General features: G+C 53.9%; 1 protein-coding gene across 3 annotated transcripts in view; it reads right to left on the bottom strand.

Annotated features, from left to right (window-relative positions):
- Positions 1 to 5719: 5719 nt before the first annotated feature.
- EPHB2 (EPH receptor B2) overlaps positions 5720 to 17219 on the bottom strand; it is a 219534-nt gene continuing 208034 nt past the window's right edge. For all 3 annotated transcript variants that reach the window (XM_027520893.1, XM_027520900.1, XM_027520909.1), the window contains exons 10-16: positions 16785 to 16907; positions 15988 to 16235; positions 13853 to 14068; positions 12345 to 12494; positions 10870 to 11063; positions 8913 to 9068; positions 5720 to 6153 (exon numbers count right to left, since the gene is read on the bottom strand). In XM_027520893.1, the coding sequence (XP_027376694.1) occupies positions 6045 to 6153; positions 8913 to 9068; positions 10870 to 11063; positions 12345 to 12494; positions 13853 to 14068; positions 15988 to 16235; positions 16785 to 16907 (1196 nt within the window). In that variant the 3' untranslated portion in view covers positions 5720 to 6044. The remainder of the gene's footprint in view (positions 6154 to 8912; positions 9069 to 10869; positions 11064 to 12344; positions 12495 to 13852; positions 14069 to 15987; positions 16236 to 16784; positions 16908 to 17219) is intronic.

The raw sequence follows: 17219 nt of genomic DNA on the forward strand, positions 1-17219 counted from the left end.
CCACCTCCCTTGTGTCTCCTTCCCCTCCTCCAGCCGGGGGCGTTAGACCAGGAGTAGAGACAAGAACCTTCACTCCCTCATCTTCCTCCAGGGAAAGCCCTAGTCTGGGGAGCAAGGGCTGGTGGAGGGGAGTTATAGGAAGCCCCAGGTCCAGCTGGAAGCCCCACCCTGCATTTGCCTGGCCCACCTGGCCAGGTGTTGAGTGACCAGGCCTGGATCATAGCTTCCAGGTCTGTGCAGTCTGCATGGGGTGGCCCTGGGTGGGCTCCTGGGCCCCTCTGAAGTATTAAGTTCCTGCTGCTGCTTTGCTGTATCAGCTTTCCTGAAGCAGCCTTCATGCTGTGGGGCTAAACTCAGACAGACTCGGGGTCTGGGGCGGGGGTGGAGGGGTTGGGGGGGTGCGGTCTTTCTAATTTTCCTGAAAGCTTAGCTCAGAATACATTCCTGAGGACCAGCCCTGCCCCCACCTCAGGGGTCCTAATCCCTGTCTGAGTTTGGGCATCTTATCTGCTGATGTCCTGCTTTTTTCCTAATCCCTGTCTACGCCAGACCCTCTCTCTGTAGACATCAGGGCACAGTTCACCGTGAGGGAAGCGAAGAGAGGGTTTCCATGTCTGGACCAATCTCCCGGAGGAGCTTGTTAAAAACATAGGCTCCTGAGCCCAACCTTGGCTCTTGTGATTTAGAAGGTCAGGGAGGAGCAGGCAGACAGCCTGGCTGGACTCCTCTGGGAATCATCTCTGAGACTCTGGTTCCTCCCTTGTTGCTTGGGGGGGTGTGACACCCGTAGGGTCCCACCCACGGGCCTGGCCCAGGGGGAGCATTTAGCGATCAGTCGCTGTGGCGTCAGCCTCCTGAGGCTAGCCCCCTATGGGCTGTCCCCTGAGCCCTGCAGTGTCAGAACAAAGGCCGAGTCACTTCCTTTGGTTTCCCTGAAGGGGAGTGCAGCCAGCTTCGAGGGCACAGTTGGTGCTTTTTATGGCAGGAGCCATTTCATGGGACCCGGAGTCAAGGCTGGCGGGTGGAGGCGCGTGGGTGGCATGGCTCCCCTCGCCCGCCCCTGGGTTCCCCAGCATAACGCACTGTTGATAAAGGTGGGACCCCCACCCCCTCCCAACAGTGTGTCTGGGTCATCTCTCCCAGGGCCAGGGCGAGGGGGCGGGGTGCAGAGATGGGCTTCCTGAGCAGTTTGCATGCCACTTACCCAGCCCCCAACCCTGTCCACTTCCATCACTCCGCTCCATCCCCCCCAGGGGAATGCCCACCCACCTGCCTGCCTTCCAGTGCCCTTACCACCTCCTGCATACACTCAGCTCTGGCCGTGAGTGGCGGCTCTCTCAGTGGCTGCCCTGGAGGTGGTGTGGGCCTCTCAGCTGGATGCAGCTGAATTAAGAATCAGGTAGCACAGAATCCAACCCTGCTGTCCCAAGCAGCTGGAACGACTCTTTGGATTTTCTGCATCAGTGAACGAGGACGGGAAGGGAACCGGCGGGGCCTGGATTCTCTAGGAATAAATGAGGGCTTCTCCAGGGGGCTTTTTTCCCCCCGGGGGAGTGGAGGGGGAGCTGTGAAGCAGCCTGCTCCCATCTAATGGCTGAACCAACTCCTCCTTCTAGAACCTGATGCTCATGCTGCTACTCTTCTGCTCAAAAACCTGCTGTGGCTGGACTGTCCCACCTGTCCAAGCGGCCTCAACCTTCCCTAACCAGCCCTCCACCTTCCAGCACTGCTCTGGCCCATCCAGACATGACTCCTCACTGTTAACCAGTATGGCCTTTGCATCTTTGGGTACACTGCGCCTCCCACTTGGAGTGACCTTTCTCCGAACCTCTGTTACTGTCAAGACAGCCTCCTACACGAAGCCCTCCCTGACCACTCCAGCCCCTTTGACCTTTCCCTTCTCTTACCAACCAGCGTTCAGACCGCCAGGTGCTTCATGCTGTCTTAACTGAGCCTGGTGGGGTGGGTATTGGAAGCAGGTAGCCACAGCCTGGTCTGCCCCTTCCTGAGCAAGTTACTTCCTCTCTGTCAGCCCATTCTCTCCCAGTCCATCCCCATTTGTGGAAGGAAATAGCCCCTCTTCACAGGACTGGGGTGTGTAAAGTGTTTTGCACCCTTGGCACACCCAATCCAGGCCTCTTGTTTTACAAACGAGAGCCTGAGACTCAGGAGGGGAGCTGGCTTGCCCAGATCCGTGTCTTAATGACAGAGACAGAGCTGCCACTCAGGTGGCAGCGTGCATCTCTGCCAGCATCATGCCTCATCCTGACCTTCGAATGCATGTACATTATGTCCTCTGACAAGTCTTCCAGCCTTTGGTACCACTGGGGACTTCAGGGATGCAGGGGGGAGCCAGGCGCGGCTGAGGGCCCAGCACCGGAGTGGGCAGTGGTCTAGGGGGTGAGGATTCTGGAGATGAGCCCCTGATGTGAGAGGGCTGTCAAACTAGTGACTGCATACAAGAGGGTGGCACAGGGCTCCCTGAGAGGGACCGGCCAGAAACGATGGGGAAATTCACACTGATGCCATTTGGGCAGGAGGCACCCCGGGCTGCAGTAAATAGCCCCTGCCCCAAACCCTAAGTATCTCCCCGGGTGCTACCCCAGCCCCTCCTCTGGGGCCTTTGGGTCGAGCCCTGAGGCTGTCATCTCTTCTGATCGGTCTGTCCACATCTTAAACCAGTTTATCGATATTTGGAATATCATCCCCCAGGAGGAGACCTGCTGATCATCAACAGTAACTCATCTGGGGGTGGGGGACTTCCAGGGCAGTTAGGAGTCGGGGTGATGGCACGATTGCTCTATTATCCTGCCTGGCCCTGTGCAGATCTGCTGGTCACCCTCTTAGAGCAGCTGGTCCCCATTTCCATGGTGCCCCAGCCCCTGTTTACAAGGCAGCTTGCTTTCCTCACGTACCAACTGCATGCAGGACAGCCGGAAACGCCTCTCCCACTGCTGGGCAGGTGGGGGCTGGCACTTGGGAGGCTGAGCCAGGCAAGGATTAGTAACCAGGCAGCGGGTGGCTCCGGGCGGTGTGTCTGGGTGAGCGGGCAGCATTGTGGAAGGCGCTTGGCAGCGTGGCCCACCCTCCCCACTGAGAAGCAAGCTAGAGGTGGTGGGCAAGCTGCCCCAGCCGCGGGGAGAGGTAAGCATCTGCCTGCACCCGGGACAGTCACGGAGGCGTCCGTCTGTTACCCTGAAGTGGGAACAGAGGGTCTGGGTAGCACCCTCGCTCTTGAGAAGCAGGCACATGGACCCGAGGACTCTGGCCCTGAAGGGTGGATGGGCAGATGAGCTGGCTAGCAGACATCAGCCTAGCGGCTTAGGACAGGAAGCCATCTGACAGGAAGCACTGAATGCCAGCCCCCTATGGGGCCCCCAGCAGCGGGGCTGGGGGTGGGGGTGGGGGCGGGCTGGGAAGACAGGAGTTAATCTAAAGAGCATCGGGGCAGCTCCCTCCAGAAGGTGACCTTGTGTTCTGGGACAGCTGCCACCCGTGCTGGGCATCTTTGGGGCACAGAGGGCAGCTGGCTGGGCCAAGGCTGGCCGGTTCGTGGGAAGCCAGCCAACACCTTCCCTGTGGCTCACTCTGCTGTTCCCCCTGGGGGTCTGTGCTCCCCTCTAAATCCCTTCCTTCCCCTTGCGTCTTGGGCTCTGAGAACAGGTGAGTGACAGACGACAGGCCAGTCCGTGTTGGATGCTTGCTCAACCCCAGGGGTGTTTGGTTGACCACCTGCGGCCTGAGTCTTTCTCAGCTGGTCAGTCTCCTAGACAAAGGGAATGGTCCTGAGATGCGGTGTCCCTGCTTTCCCCTCCCCAGCTGCCTCCTCGCACGGTCAGAATTCTGATTGTGAGTAGAAGCCCGTCTGCTCAGAGGCTGTCAGAGTTGACCAGCATAAGATGATAATAGGTGTGGCTTTGACTAGGGGTCCACGGGTCCTTCAGGACCCTCACGCTCTCATCACAGCTCACTCAATTCCCCGGGCCCCCTTCCTCTGGCCCAGAAATGCTGAGGGCACGGTGGTCAAACTCCCTGCTCCTGATGTATCCTGCAGTGGCTCACTGATTCATAGGACATCAGACTGCCAAGTTCTAGCCGCTTCCAACTCAACTTTCATCGCCTGTGCTTTTGACAAGCCAGAGAAGGCCAAGTGGGCCACTGGCGTCCTCATGCGTCTTCTCAGCCCCGGGCCTCCTTGAACCCGGAGGAAGGAACGGTCCCTTAGAAGAGCATCATGGGTCACTTGACGTGTCCCAAGGGTGCCAGGATCTCTCGTTGCTTACAGAAAACGGGTCATTTTCTAACTAAAGCCTTTATTTCCATTCAATCCACTAACCGATTGTTCCGCTCAGGTACCTGCATTTGCTCCCAGCAGAGAGTCTGTGGCCAGACCCCTTGACGGATGGGTTTTCTCCCGGCCAAGGCCCTCAGGCCTGGGCAAGGGTCCGGTGGAGGGTAGGGGGTGGGGGAGAGAATCACGGGTTGTCCCACCAGCGGAGGAGAGGAGCCTGGTCTGAGGGTGACCCGCTCGAGGGCTGGGGTATCACAGTGAACGATCCGGGTCCTGGCCTCTGGTGCAGCCCGACTGAGGCTTTCCAGAGACAAAAGTGGGTTCTGGCCTTCTGAGGGCACTCGGGAACCTCAGAGGGGCCGATTTACCTGCCAAGTACTGGACAGACTGGGCCAGAAGGAGCGCTGAGATGCGGGCAGAGACTTCTGACCCCGCGGCCGCCTCTCCCTTCCCAATCTCTTGCTCTCAGAGACAGTCCTGGGGTGGGATTGGTCCTCCACCTTGGCCCCCTACCCTCCGCCCAAACCTCAGTCTCTGAATAGCCCAGATGGCCCCTAGGCAGTTGGCTTTGGTGAGGCCTGTCAGCAGGTGGGAAACTCTCTGTGGGGTTGGGGAGGGGTGGGGAGGAGGGAAGGATGTCAATGAAAACCATATAAAAAATCCAGAAATGTGCATATAAAATCTCGCCCTTGGTGTATTGCCTAAGTCAGTAAGCAGAAAGCACCTTCTTCCTGGAGAAGGATCAAGTCCTCAAAAGGTAGGAAATGTCAAAGTGTCACTTCATTGTCATAAAAAAAAAAAAAAAAACAACCAACAAGTCCCGCCCCCACCCCCCCCCACCCAAACCAAATCCACCCCTGACCAAAAATACCCCCGAGTCCACGAATTGCTGTAAACAAACCCAGATGCAGGAGCAGTCCTTGGTGGCAGTCGTAGCTAGTCCTCCGGATGGGGGCTGGTGGGAGCGGGTTCCCCGCTGGGCCGGCGGCGGCGGCGGGTGCTGTGCCCAGCCTCAGGAAGGCTGACCTTTCAGGTGTCCCCATGTTCTCCCTGACCCAGGGGGACAGAAGTCCCTTCGCAGCCCCGGGAGTTGACTGGGGAAACAAGTCTCTTTCATTGGAGTTACTAAAATATTCTCCAAAGACAGAAAAATTCTGAGCGCCCAGTAGCAGCGGGATTGGATGTTCCCAGGCTGGTTCCAGGGGTGGCTGCCTGTCCGCCTGTCCATCCGCTTGGCACGTGGCTGTTGAGCGAGACCTGGAAGAGCAGCGCTAGGGACAGGAGAGAAGGGCGGCCCCTGTCTCTCCCCTTCACATTTGTTTTCCTGAACGTGTTTCTTGGCGCCCGCCAGGTCACCTTCCCAGAGGGAGTTGGAGAGAAACTGCTTTTGATCTCCGATGGGACAAACTGCATGGATCTCCCAAGCCCTTTTTTTTTTTTTTTTCTTTTTTTTTTTCCTCCAAGAACGATGATCGCTTTCCTTATGAGAATCCTCTTTAAAAAATGTTCCTCGGTATTTCCCGCCCCCTCCCAGGATCTATTTTCTTTTGTTCCCATTCCCTTTTTTCCATCATCAGAGTTGCACATATTCTTGGTGACGTCTCCTGGCTGGAGCGCTGCTTGGTTCTTCCTGTCGCCGATGGCCTCCTGGCAGGTGGCTGCTGACCCTGCGGTGGACCGAGAACCGGGGGCCGGCTTGGGGGCGCGGAGGGGGCGGGGCCTGGAGGAAGCGGTGAGCCGAGGCAGGTGAACGTCAAACCTCCACCGACTGGATCTGGTTCATCTGTGCCCGCATCACCTGGATACTGTTGAGGATTTTTTTCTGGTGACCAGCCAGGGTGACCCCAACCCGGAGAATGTCCCTTTGGGGAGAGAAGCACATGTGTTAGGGACATGCGAGGGTGGAGGGACTCCATCCAGGTAGAACCACCTGGGCTATTTCAGGGGTTTCCCACTGGAGAGAGCAAGGGAAGGGGAAAGGGAGCGGGAGTGACTGAGTGTTAAGATGGGGGAGAGGGGGCTGGGAGTGGGGGCACCTAGGTGCCCGTGTCTCCTTTGCTGCGGGAGAGGAGAGGGGACCCTGCATGACCCTGCAAGAACCAAGTACCCATGTGTTCACTTTTTATCTCTGTTGATCTTCCTACCACACCCCAGTTCACAGAAGAGAAAACTGAGGCCAAGGGGAGTCCTGTCATTTGCTCAAAGTCACTCAGATGGTCAACACCAAAAGCAGATTGATTATATTCTTTGCAGCCAAAGATGCAGAAGCTCTATACAGTCAGCAAAAACAAGACTGGGAGATGACTGTGGCTCAGATCATGAACTCCTTATTGCCACATTCAGACTTAAATTGAAGAAAGTAGGGAAAACCACTAGACCATTCAGGTATGACCTAAATCAAATCCCTTACGATTTGGAAGTGGAAGTGAGAAATAGATTTAAGGGATTAGATCTGATAAACAGACAGCCTGAAGAACTTAGGATGGACGTTTGTGACATTGTACAGGAGGAAGTGATCAAGACTATCCCCAAGAAAAAGAAATGCAAAAAGGCAAAATGGTTGTCTGAGAAGCCTGTACAGACAGTTATGAAAAGAAGAGAAGCGAAAGGCAAAGGAGAAAAGGAAAGATATACCCATTTGAATGCAGGGTTCCAAAGAATAGCAAGGAGAGATAAGAAAGCCTTTCTCAGTGATCAATGCAAAGAAATAGAGGAAAATAATAGAATGGGAAAGACTAGATATCTCTTCAAGAAAATTAGAGATACCAAGGGAACTCTTCATGCAAAGATGGGCACAATAAAGGACAGAAATGGTAGGGACCTAACAGAAGCAGAAGATAGTAAGAAGAGGTGGCAAGAATACACAGAAGAACTGTACAAAAAAGGTCTTCACGACCCAGATAATCACGATGGTGTGATCACTGACCTAGAGCCAGACATCCTGGAATGTGAAGTCAAGTGGGCCTTAGGAAGTATCACTATGAACAAAGCTAGTGGAGGTGATGGAATTCCAGTTGAGCTATTTCAAATCCGAAAAGATGATGCTGTGAAAGTGCTGCACTCAATATGCCAGCAAATTTGGAAAACTCAGCAGTGGCCACAGGACTGGAAAAGGTCAGTTTTCATTCCAATCCCAAAGGCAATGCCAAAGAATGCTCAAACTACCACACAACTTTACTCATCTCACACACTAGCAAAGTAATGCTCAAAATTCTCCAAGCCAGGCTTCAACAGTATGTGAACCATAAACTTCCAGATGTTCAAGCTGGATTTAGAAAAGGCAGAGGAAACCAAAGACCAAATTGCCAACATCCACTGCATCATCGAAAAAGCAAGAGAGTTCCAGAAAAAATCTGCTTTATTGACTATGCCAAAGCCTTTTACTGTGTGGATAACAATAAACTGTGGAAAATTCTGAAAGAGATGGGAATACCAGACCACCTGACCTGCCTCCTGAGAAATCTGTATGCAGGTCAAAAAGCAACAGAAGTAGACATGGAACAACAGACTGGTTCCAAATTGGGAAAGGAGTATGTCAAGGCTGTATATTGTCAACCTGCTTATTTAACATATGCAGAATACATCGTGAGAAACCCTGGGCTGGAAGAAGCTCAAGCTAGAATCAAGATTGCCGGGAGAAATATCAATAACCTCAGATATGCAGATGACACCACCCTTATGGCAGAAAGTGAAGAAGAACTAAATAGCCTCTTGATGAAAGTGAAAGAGGAGAGTAAAAAAGTTGGCTTAAAGCTCAACATTCAGAAAACTAAGATCATGGCATCTGGTCCCATGACTTCATGGCAAATAGATGAGTAAACAATGGAAACAGTGACAGACTATTTTTTTGGGCTCCAAAATCACTGCTGATGGTGACTTCAGCCGTAAAATTAAAAGATGCTTGCTTCTTGGAAGAAAAGTTATGACCAACCTAGAAAGCTTATTAAAAAGCAGAGATATTACTTTGCCAACAAAGGTCCATCTAGTCAAGGCTATGGTTTTTCCAGTAGTCATGTATGGATGTCAGAGTTGGGCTATAAAGAAAGCTGAGTGCCGAAGAACTGATGCTTTTGAACTATGGTGTTGGAGAAGACTTTTGAGAGTCCCTTGGTCTGCAAGGAGATCCAACCAGTCCATCCTAAAGGAAATCAGTCCTGAATATTCATTGGAAGGACTGATGCTGAAGCTGAAACTCCAATATTTTGACCATCTGAGAAGAACAGACTCATTGGAAAAGACCCTGATGCTGGGAAAGATCGAAGGCAGGACGAAAAGGGGATGACAGAGGATGAGATGGTTGGATGGCATCACTGACTTGATGGATATGAGTCTGAGTAAACTCCAGGAGATGGTGATGGACAGGGAGGCCTGGTGTGCTGCAGTCCATGGGCCTGCAAAGAGTCAGACATGACTGAGCGACTGAACTGAATTGAAAAGCCAGTGGGTGGCAGGAGACCCGGGTGTTGATAAGAATGTGATTTCTGCATTGGCCATCTTGCTCCTTGGTCCCCCATATCCCTGCTGGGACACTGTCTATTCCTCACTCTCCAGAGCCCCCTGCTTGGCGGAATGGGTGGGGAGGGGGGCTCACGGCGGTGGGTGGAGGCAGCTGGGCACTTACTCCATCATCATCTGTGACACGACATCGAAGGAGGTGAAGCCGGCATTGGCGAAGCTCTCCTTGTACTGCCCCATCTTGATGGCCTCCAGCCACTCGTCCACCGTGTTAAAGCTGGTGTAGTCAGGGATCGTGCGGTCCAGCAATGGCAGGTTGATTCTAGGGGTGGGGTGGGTGACAGGTAGGGTCAGTGCACGTGCTGACCTGGGGTGAGGGTAGGCGTGGGTGTGGGCACAGGTGCAGGCTGCGTGTCCCTGCCCATGTGCATCCGTGTGTGTGAGCACAGTGTGTATGCATGTGACCACTTCTGTGCGAGAGCAGGCGTGAGTCTGAACCCACAGAAATGTGCACACGTGTATGTGTGAGTAGGTGAGAGTGAGTATGTATGCAGGTCTCAAAGCTGAGGCCATCTGGACAGTCTAGGGAAGCCTCTAGGGGACCGCTGAGAGGCTGGACCACAGCGGTGAGGCGGGGACATGTCTCCATGCTGCTGCTTTGGGGGAGGGGTTTCAGTTGGACTAATTGTGCTGATTTTATCTATCTATCATCTATTTCTGCCTGGTCTTAGTTGTGGCATGCCAACTCTTAGCTGTGACATGTGGGATCTAGTTCCCTGACCAGAGATCAAACCCAGACCCTCTGCATTTGGGAGTGCAGAGTCTTAGCCACTGGACTGCCAGGAAAGTCCCATCACTGTGCTGACTACTTGTCATTTCCTCTCCCAATGCCCTTCTCTGTCCTCCCCTACCCTGGCTATGCTACAGGAAGCCGATCTTGGGGACCACATCTCCAAAGTCCAGACACAGCTGGTGGGGCTGGTGGGAATGACTTCTGGGCAGGCAAGGTGTGAAGTGACCATCATGAGGCTAAAAGCTCAGAATGATTTTTATCCAGAGAATCAGGAGTGGCTGAGGCAGGGTTGTGGTGAGGAGGGATGGGCAGGGGCAAACACGGACATCTCCTGGCAGGTGAAGGACTTGGGCCCAGGGAGTCTCTGGACACAGCCAGCCCTGGACCCTGAAGACATCCAGCCAGACACCCCTCAGACAGCCCGTGTGGTCAAGGGTCCTGAAGAGTAAGGATGTGCAGGGCTGGGACTGGCCTGTGGAAGCTGCTCAGGGAGAGCGAGGGTTGGCTGCAGGTCTGATGCAGGGTGCTCTGGGACCACTGGGCAAAGGGAAGCAACCGGATCATTGAAGCTAACGCCTATGCACCTGAGCCAGTCTCTGCTATGAGGATGGCAGCTCCAGTGTGGGGGCATGCGTGCCTGTGTTTTCTGTGGTATGTTAGTACTTCTGAATGTGCGTGCTCAGTTATGTATGGTTGTGTGTATGTGTGAGAACTTGGGAATGAGTGTATCTATGTGTGTGAGATTGTGAGCATAAGCATGAGCATTTGTGCCCAAATGTGCATTCATGTATGTGTGTAGGACTGTGTGTGTGTGTGTGTGAGCATGGCTGTGTTGAGGAGGATGCAAATGCAAGTTAGAGGGTCCAGATTTAAGTGTGAAGTAGGAACCTGAGTGAGGAGTAAATCTATTCACCAAGATTCTGAGAACTGGGACTTCCCTGGTGGTCCAGTGGCTAGGACTCCAAACTCCTGATGCAGGGGGTCCCCTGGTTCCACCCCTGGTCAGGGAACAAGATCTCCCACATGCTACAACTAAAGATCTTGCGAGCCACATCCAAGATCCAGCACAGCCAAATAAATATTTTACAAAAAGATACCGATCATTTCTTTTAAACCTTGTCCTCTCTGACCCCGTTTTAAAAGATGCTTTCTCTACCACCCATCTTGGGCTTCCTTCTCCTCCTCAGGATAGCCTGTGCCCTGCACCCTGCACGGCAAGGCAGGCAGCCTCCCAAAAAACCCTAGCACTGTCCTTCCCATCCCAATTCAGCTATCCAGGAGTGGGCGGGGCCAGGCGGCGCTGGGAAAAGGGGCGGGGCTGGGGGCGTACCCGGAAGAGAGCGGCGCCATGGCTTTGAGGCTGTTGGGGTTGCGGATCATCTTGTCCAGCGTGTTGACGATCTGGCCGAACTTGGGCCGGTGGTTGCGGTCCTTCTGCCAGCAGTCCAGCATGAGCTGGTGCAGCGCGCTCGGGCAGTCCATGGGCGGTGGTAGCCGGTAGTCCTGTTCTATGGCGTTGATTACCTGGGGAGGGGCAGGGAGGGGTTGCGGGGGTGAGGTAAGAGCATCTGTTCTCTGGTCTTGCCCCCAGTGCGTTGCAGGACAGGCTTATTTGGTTGCGCCGTGGCAACCATCTCCACTTCCTGGAGGCAGCCCCAGTATGCACCTCTCCTGGGTTCCCACCATCTCTGACTTCAGTCTGGCCTGGAAGCTGGGCGTCTGGCTCCCTTTCCACTCAGCACCCCAAGATACCCTCTGCCTCAGGGTCCACCAGGCCCACCCTCCTGTGAGCAACCCCCTTCGGCTGCTCTGTTAGGGGAAAGGAGCCCAAACACCTCTCCAAGCTGTCCTGCCCATAGGGCCAAATTTGTCTTCCCCAGCTTGACTGTGGATATCTTCCCTGCTCAAGTATTTATTCCCTGTTCTGCATTGTTGCAAATCAGAATTCCTAGAGGGGGACTTTCAAACACCCCATTACTGAACCTCAGCAACCGTTCTGACCTTTCCACTGCTCCCCAACATGACCCCTCGTCATCCCACTTCTGGGCCTTGGCACAGGCTGTTCTTTCCACTGGAAGTCCTCACGTCTTCAAGTCTCACTACTCTTTGAGTCCCAGCTGTCCGTGTAGACCTCAAGGCTAATTGTGCCCATGTTCCCTTTCCTGAGCACCTGCAGGGTTTGATGCCTGCCTTCTTCACTTTACCACCTGACCATACATAGCACCTGATAACTCCATCTGGTTCTCTGAATGACTGTCCTGTCCCTCATATGGGTGGTGAACCCCTGAGGGGCAGACATGGTCGCTTAGGGTTGGCCACAGGTGGCTGCATCCTGAAGATTTGCTTATTTGTGGATGGGTGGGCCTTTTCTGGGCTTCCCAGGTGGCTCTAGCGGTAATGAACCTGCCTGCCAATGCAGGAAACATAAGAGACGCAGGTTTGATCCTTGGCTCGGGAAGATCCCCTGGAGAAGAGAATGGCAGCCCCTCTCCAGTATTCTTGCCTGGAGAATCCCACGGACAGAGGAGCTGGCTGGCTGCAGTCCACAGGTCGCAAAGAGCTGGACACGAATGAAGCGACTTAGCATGCATGCATGGGCCTTTTCTACTCCTGACCCCCCTGGAGAGTCCAGGGTCCTGTGCAGATGTTTGAATCAACCAACACTGTGCTGGGAGATGCCCGGACCCAGGATCTCAGAGACCTCGGTCCTACCTGCTGAAAGTCGAGCAAAAGCCCAAGAGTTCTAGGTCTTCCCCGCCCGCCTGGCTGGCCAGAGAGGCCGCGCCCACCTCCTTGCAGACTTACGTCTTGGTTGGTCATGTCCCAGTAGGGCCGTTCCCCGTAGGACATCACCTCCCACATGACGATGCCGTAGCTCCAGACGTCACTGGCCGAGGTGAACTTCCGGTACTGGATGGCCTCTGGGGCCGTCCAGCGGATGGGGATCTTCCCACCCTGGGGAGCAGAACGGGGACTGTCAGTGGATGGGAGGCTGAGCTGAATGGCCTCTGCTGGCGAAGCTCCCGACCCCCCGCCCCGTGCTGTACGGTCACAAAGTGCCTGACTGCTCCCCTAGACTCGCCCCGCTGGTCCGGGCCTGCGGGCACGCGCCTGGGACCTTCTCTCTGCACGAAGCGCCTTTTCCCACCCTGCCATCTGGTAACCTCCTCCTCATCCTTGAAGTCCCTCTGCACACCTTTCCCTAAGTCCACAAAGGGTGGCTCATGCTCCTACTCCTACGACTGAGGTCATCAGGACGCACTCGTCTCCCGGAGAGCGGTACTCATCTCATTTGCCTGCTTGCCTGCCTCGACTTCCCTGGTGGCTCAGATGGTAAAGGATCCACCTGCAATGCTGGAGACCTGGGTTTGATTCCTGGGTCAGGAAGATTCCCCTGGAGAAGGGGATGGCAACCCACTCCAGTATTCTTGCCCAGAGAATCCCACAGACAGAGGACCCTGGTGGGCTACAGTCCATGGGTTTGCAAAGAGGCAGACACGACTGAGCGACTAACACTTTCATTTCACTTTTTCACTGCTTCCACTTGAACTACCTCTGAGATCTTTGAGGGCAGGTACTATCTGATTCCTTTCTGTTTAAAATTCTTCAACAGGGCCTTCCCTGGTGGTCTAGTGGTTAAGAATTCATCTTTCCAATGCAGGGGACATGGGTTTGATCTCTGGCTGGGGAACTAGGATCCCACATGCCGTGAGGCAACGAAGCCCGTCCGCGGCAACTACTGAGCCCATGCTCTGGAGCTGCCACTAGAGAAGCCACGATTGCGTTCCTCAGTGAAGACCCAGCACAGCCAAAATCAAAACAGCCACCCCCACCCCGCCCCACCTGCCTGCAACTCTTCAACAATCCCAACAGCTTTCAGGAGACAGTCCTGAGCTTGGGCAATCAAGGGTCTCCGAGATGTGGCCCTGCCTACCTCTCCAGCATGGTTGCCCACCACTTTCCCCGACAGCCTGTGTGCCAGTCATACCCACCCGTGAGAATACAGCATCTGGCAAACTTTTACTGGCACTTGGCTTTCAGCTCAGCTATCAATTCCCTCTTAGCAAGCCTTCCTCTGCCTCCTAAGTCTGGTGTCTGACTCAGCCCCATTGCTCGGTAGTGCTCTGCACATCTGTGCCCACCAGCCTGTGAGCTCCAAGAGGGCAGAAGTCGGGGTTTATGTCTCTACTTCTCCAGGGCTCAGAACAGCGCTTGGCATGAGCAAGTGTCGGTGAGAACGTGTTGTGGGGAGAGACGGATGTCCGCCCTCTTTCCCGGCCCCGCGGCTCCACTGTTCCCTGCCTCTGTCTTACCAGGGCGCTGGTGTACGTGGGATCTGAGGTATCGTCCTCCAGAAAGCGTGAGAGCCCGAAGTCAGACACCTTGCAGACCAGGTTGCTGTTGACAAGGATGTTGCGGGCGGCCAGGTCGCGGTGGACGTAGTTCATGTCGGCCAGGTACTTCATGCCAGCCGCGATGCCCCGCAGCATGCCCACCAGCTGGATGACTGTGAACTGCCCGTCATTTTGCTTTGGGAGAAGTGGAGGAAACACAGAGTGAATGGAAGAGTGTGCGTCAGATCTCTGGAGCATTCTCACAGTGGGACACCAGACTGGGCCCCTGTCGCCCTGGCCTGGGCTCCCTGTGGCTCAGGGGCCTTACAGAGGCCCAGGAGAGGCTGGTTTCAGGGTGGTGGAGAGAATATGGACTCTGGGGCTGGCTGGATTCTGGCTTTTTCCCTTGCTGGCTGTGCAACTTTGGACATGTGACCTAGCTCTCAGAAAGTCACTCAGTCATGTCCGACTTTTTGCAACCCCATGGACTATACAGTCCATGGAATTCTCCAGGCCAGAATACCAGGCCTTTCCCTTCTCCAGGGGCTCTTCCCAACCCACTGATCGAACCCAGGTCTCCTGCATTGCAAGTGGATTCTTTACCAGCTGAGCCACCAGGGAAGCCCAAGAATACTGGAGTGGGTAGTCTATCCCTTCTCCAGCAGATCTTTCCAACCTAGGAATTGAACTGGGGTCTCCTGCATTGCAGGCAGATTCTTTACCAGCTGAGCTACCAGGGAAGCCCCTGTTTCCTCAACTGTGTGTTAAATGGGAATAAGTCATGCCCACCTTCTAGGGTACTCAGTGTTCAACAAGAAGGTGCATGAAAGGCTCCTGGCACATACTAGGTGCTTAATAAATATTCGTTAAACAGCAAGTAGTTCAATGGCATACTTCTTTAAAGACATTTTTTTTATTGCGGTATAACTGATTTACAATGCGGTGTTAGTTTGAGGTGTACACCAAAGTGAATCAGTTACACGTGTACCCACTCTTTTTTTAGACTCTTTTGCCATATAGGTCATTACAAAGTACTGAGTAGAATTCCCTGTGCTGTACAGTAGGTCCCTATTAGTTACCTTATAGGTGTGTGTGTGTATATATATATATGTTGTTGTTCATTGCTAAGTCCTTTCTGACTCTTTCTGATTCCATGGACTGCAGCATGCCAGGCCTCCCTGTCCCTCACTATCTTCCAGAGTTTACCCAAGTTCATGTGTATTGAGTCAGTGATGCCATCTAACAATCTCATCTTCTTGTGCCCTCTTCTCCTTTTGCCTTCAATCTTTCCCAGCATCTGACTCACTGGAGAAGACCTTGATGATGGGAAAGATTTTATTTATAGTAGTATGTATGTGTAATTCCAATCTTCCAGTTCATCCCTCCCCTTCTAATGGCATACTTCTGATTCCTAGTCAGTGCTCTTTGTCTAGCTGGTTGACTGTGACTTCTCGGGGCGCCTGGAAGCTTTCCCCTGTTGCCTTGTGCTCCAAACTCTCTCCCTGTATAGCTTTGGGGAAATCCAAACCTGGTGAAAACCCTGGACTAAGGGTCAGGAGACCTGGATCCAGTCCTGGCTCTCATCTCGAGCCTCCGGGTAACCTTGGGCACACTCTACTTCTCTGAGAGCCTCAGTTTTTCTCTCGGGCGTCATGAGAAGACTGGCTAAGTGCTTGGAGGGAAGAGATTTCAGGTTGTATGCCAACGCTGATCAACTGGCTGTGGTTTCCCTGATAGAGAAAGATTCTGAGATTGCTTCTGGGTATAGTGGGAGAGAGTCTGGGATTTATTAGCAATGCCTGTCATGAATTCAATCCCTCTATCCCTGGGTCAGGAAGGTTCCCTGGAGGAGGGCATGGCAACCCACTCCAGTATTCTTGCCTGGAGAATCCCATGGACAGAGGAGCCTGGACAGCCACAGTCCATAGGGTGGCAAGGAGTCAAGACACAACTGAAGTGACTTAGCACGCATGCACGCCGTGGATAAAGGAATAGAATGTGGCAGCGAGCAAGCCATTCTTGACCATGATCTTTCCAAGACCTTTCAGGCTTTGACAGCATAAAGCTATGCTCACCACTGCTCTTCCTGCCCCACCACTCTTGGCTTTCCCTACCCGGAGGAAGGAGTCCAGGGAGCCGTTTTCCATGAACTCAGTGATGATCATTACAGGTGTGCTCTTGGTGACCACGCCCTCCAGGTGGATGACGTTGGGATGGTCGAACTGGCCCATGATGGAGGCCTCACTCAGAAAGTCCCGGCGCTGCTTCTCGGTATAGCCCGACTTGAGGGTCTTGATGGCCACGAAGATCTCTCTTTTGCCCGGCAGCTTCAGGTGGCCGCTGCATACCTCACCAAACTCCCCTGGGACAGGCACACCAAAGAGGCAGGATGTCACTCAGCAGGTGGAAGCGCCGCCTCCCTCTTCCCTTTCACCTCTGCCCCTGGGGCCAGTTAATCCTTGCAGACACAGAATCCCTTGAGAATGCAAGGGCCTCAAAGAGTCTCAGCCACCTTCAGGAGGAAGGGTAAACCCTTTGTGGCCAACCCGTGGTGTTTGGCTGGGCGTGGGGTGAGGAAGTAGGGGGACCTGGGGAGATGGAGCGAGGGACCTGGGATGAATGGCAGGAAGGACAAAGCATTAGACAGAGTCCAGAGTACCGGGTCCCAGAACTAGCTCGGTCTCTGATGTGAGCAAGCTCCTTCCCCGGGCCTGTTTCCTCAGGTGATGATGAGGTAGTTTTTCTGGACATCTTTGGGAGCCCTTGCACCTTGGATAATCTGAGTCTTCAGGCCTTGGAGGGTTCTCTGAGGCATCCTACCCTCCACCCCAGGAGTACACATTGGGGTGGTCCCCGCCCCCTCACACCCAAGGCTGAGGTCATGGTACTTGGGAGGGTACCAGTCACCTACCTGCTCCAATCACCTGCTCAATTTTGACACAGGAGATGTCAATTTCCTTGGCAAACTCCCGCACTGCCTCATTGGGGTCTTCGTAGGTGAAGGGGTCAATGTAGATCTTCATGCCTGGGGTCACTGGGAGAGAAGGTCAGGCTCAGTCACATGCACAGACTCAAGAGGTGGACAGATGGAAAAGTGTGAACCAGTCCTTCTGCAGAGGGAAGGACTCTCCCACAGGGCCCCAGGAAGAGCTGGGCAACCCCCTGCATTTTCACTTGACCTCTCTGGGTCTCAGTGAGCAGGTGGGCACTGAGCTAAGTAGGGGGTGAGGGGAACAGAAAGTCAGCAGGGATAGCAAATAGGTTCTAGTTTTTGTTCCAACTGTAATTGATCAATAAGGGCTTCCTCCAGCAGCTAAAAGACTGTGGGGATTGATTAACAACGTCT

Source organism: Bos indicus x Bos taurus, chromosome 2 (assembly GCF_003369695.1).
Source record: "Bos indicus x Bos taurus breed Angus x Brahman F1 hybrid chromosome 2, Bos_hybrid_MaternalHap_v2.0, whole genome shotgun sequence".
NCBI classification, from domain to species: Eukaryota; Metazoa; Chordata; class Mammalia; order Artiodactyla; family Bovidae; genus Bos; species Bos indicus x Bos taurus.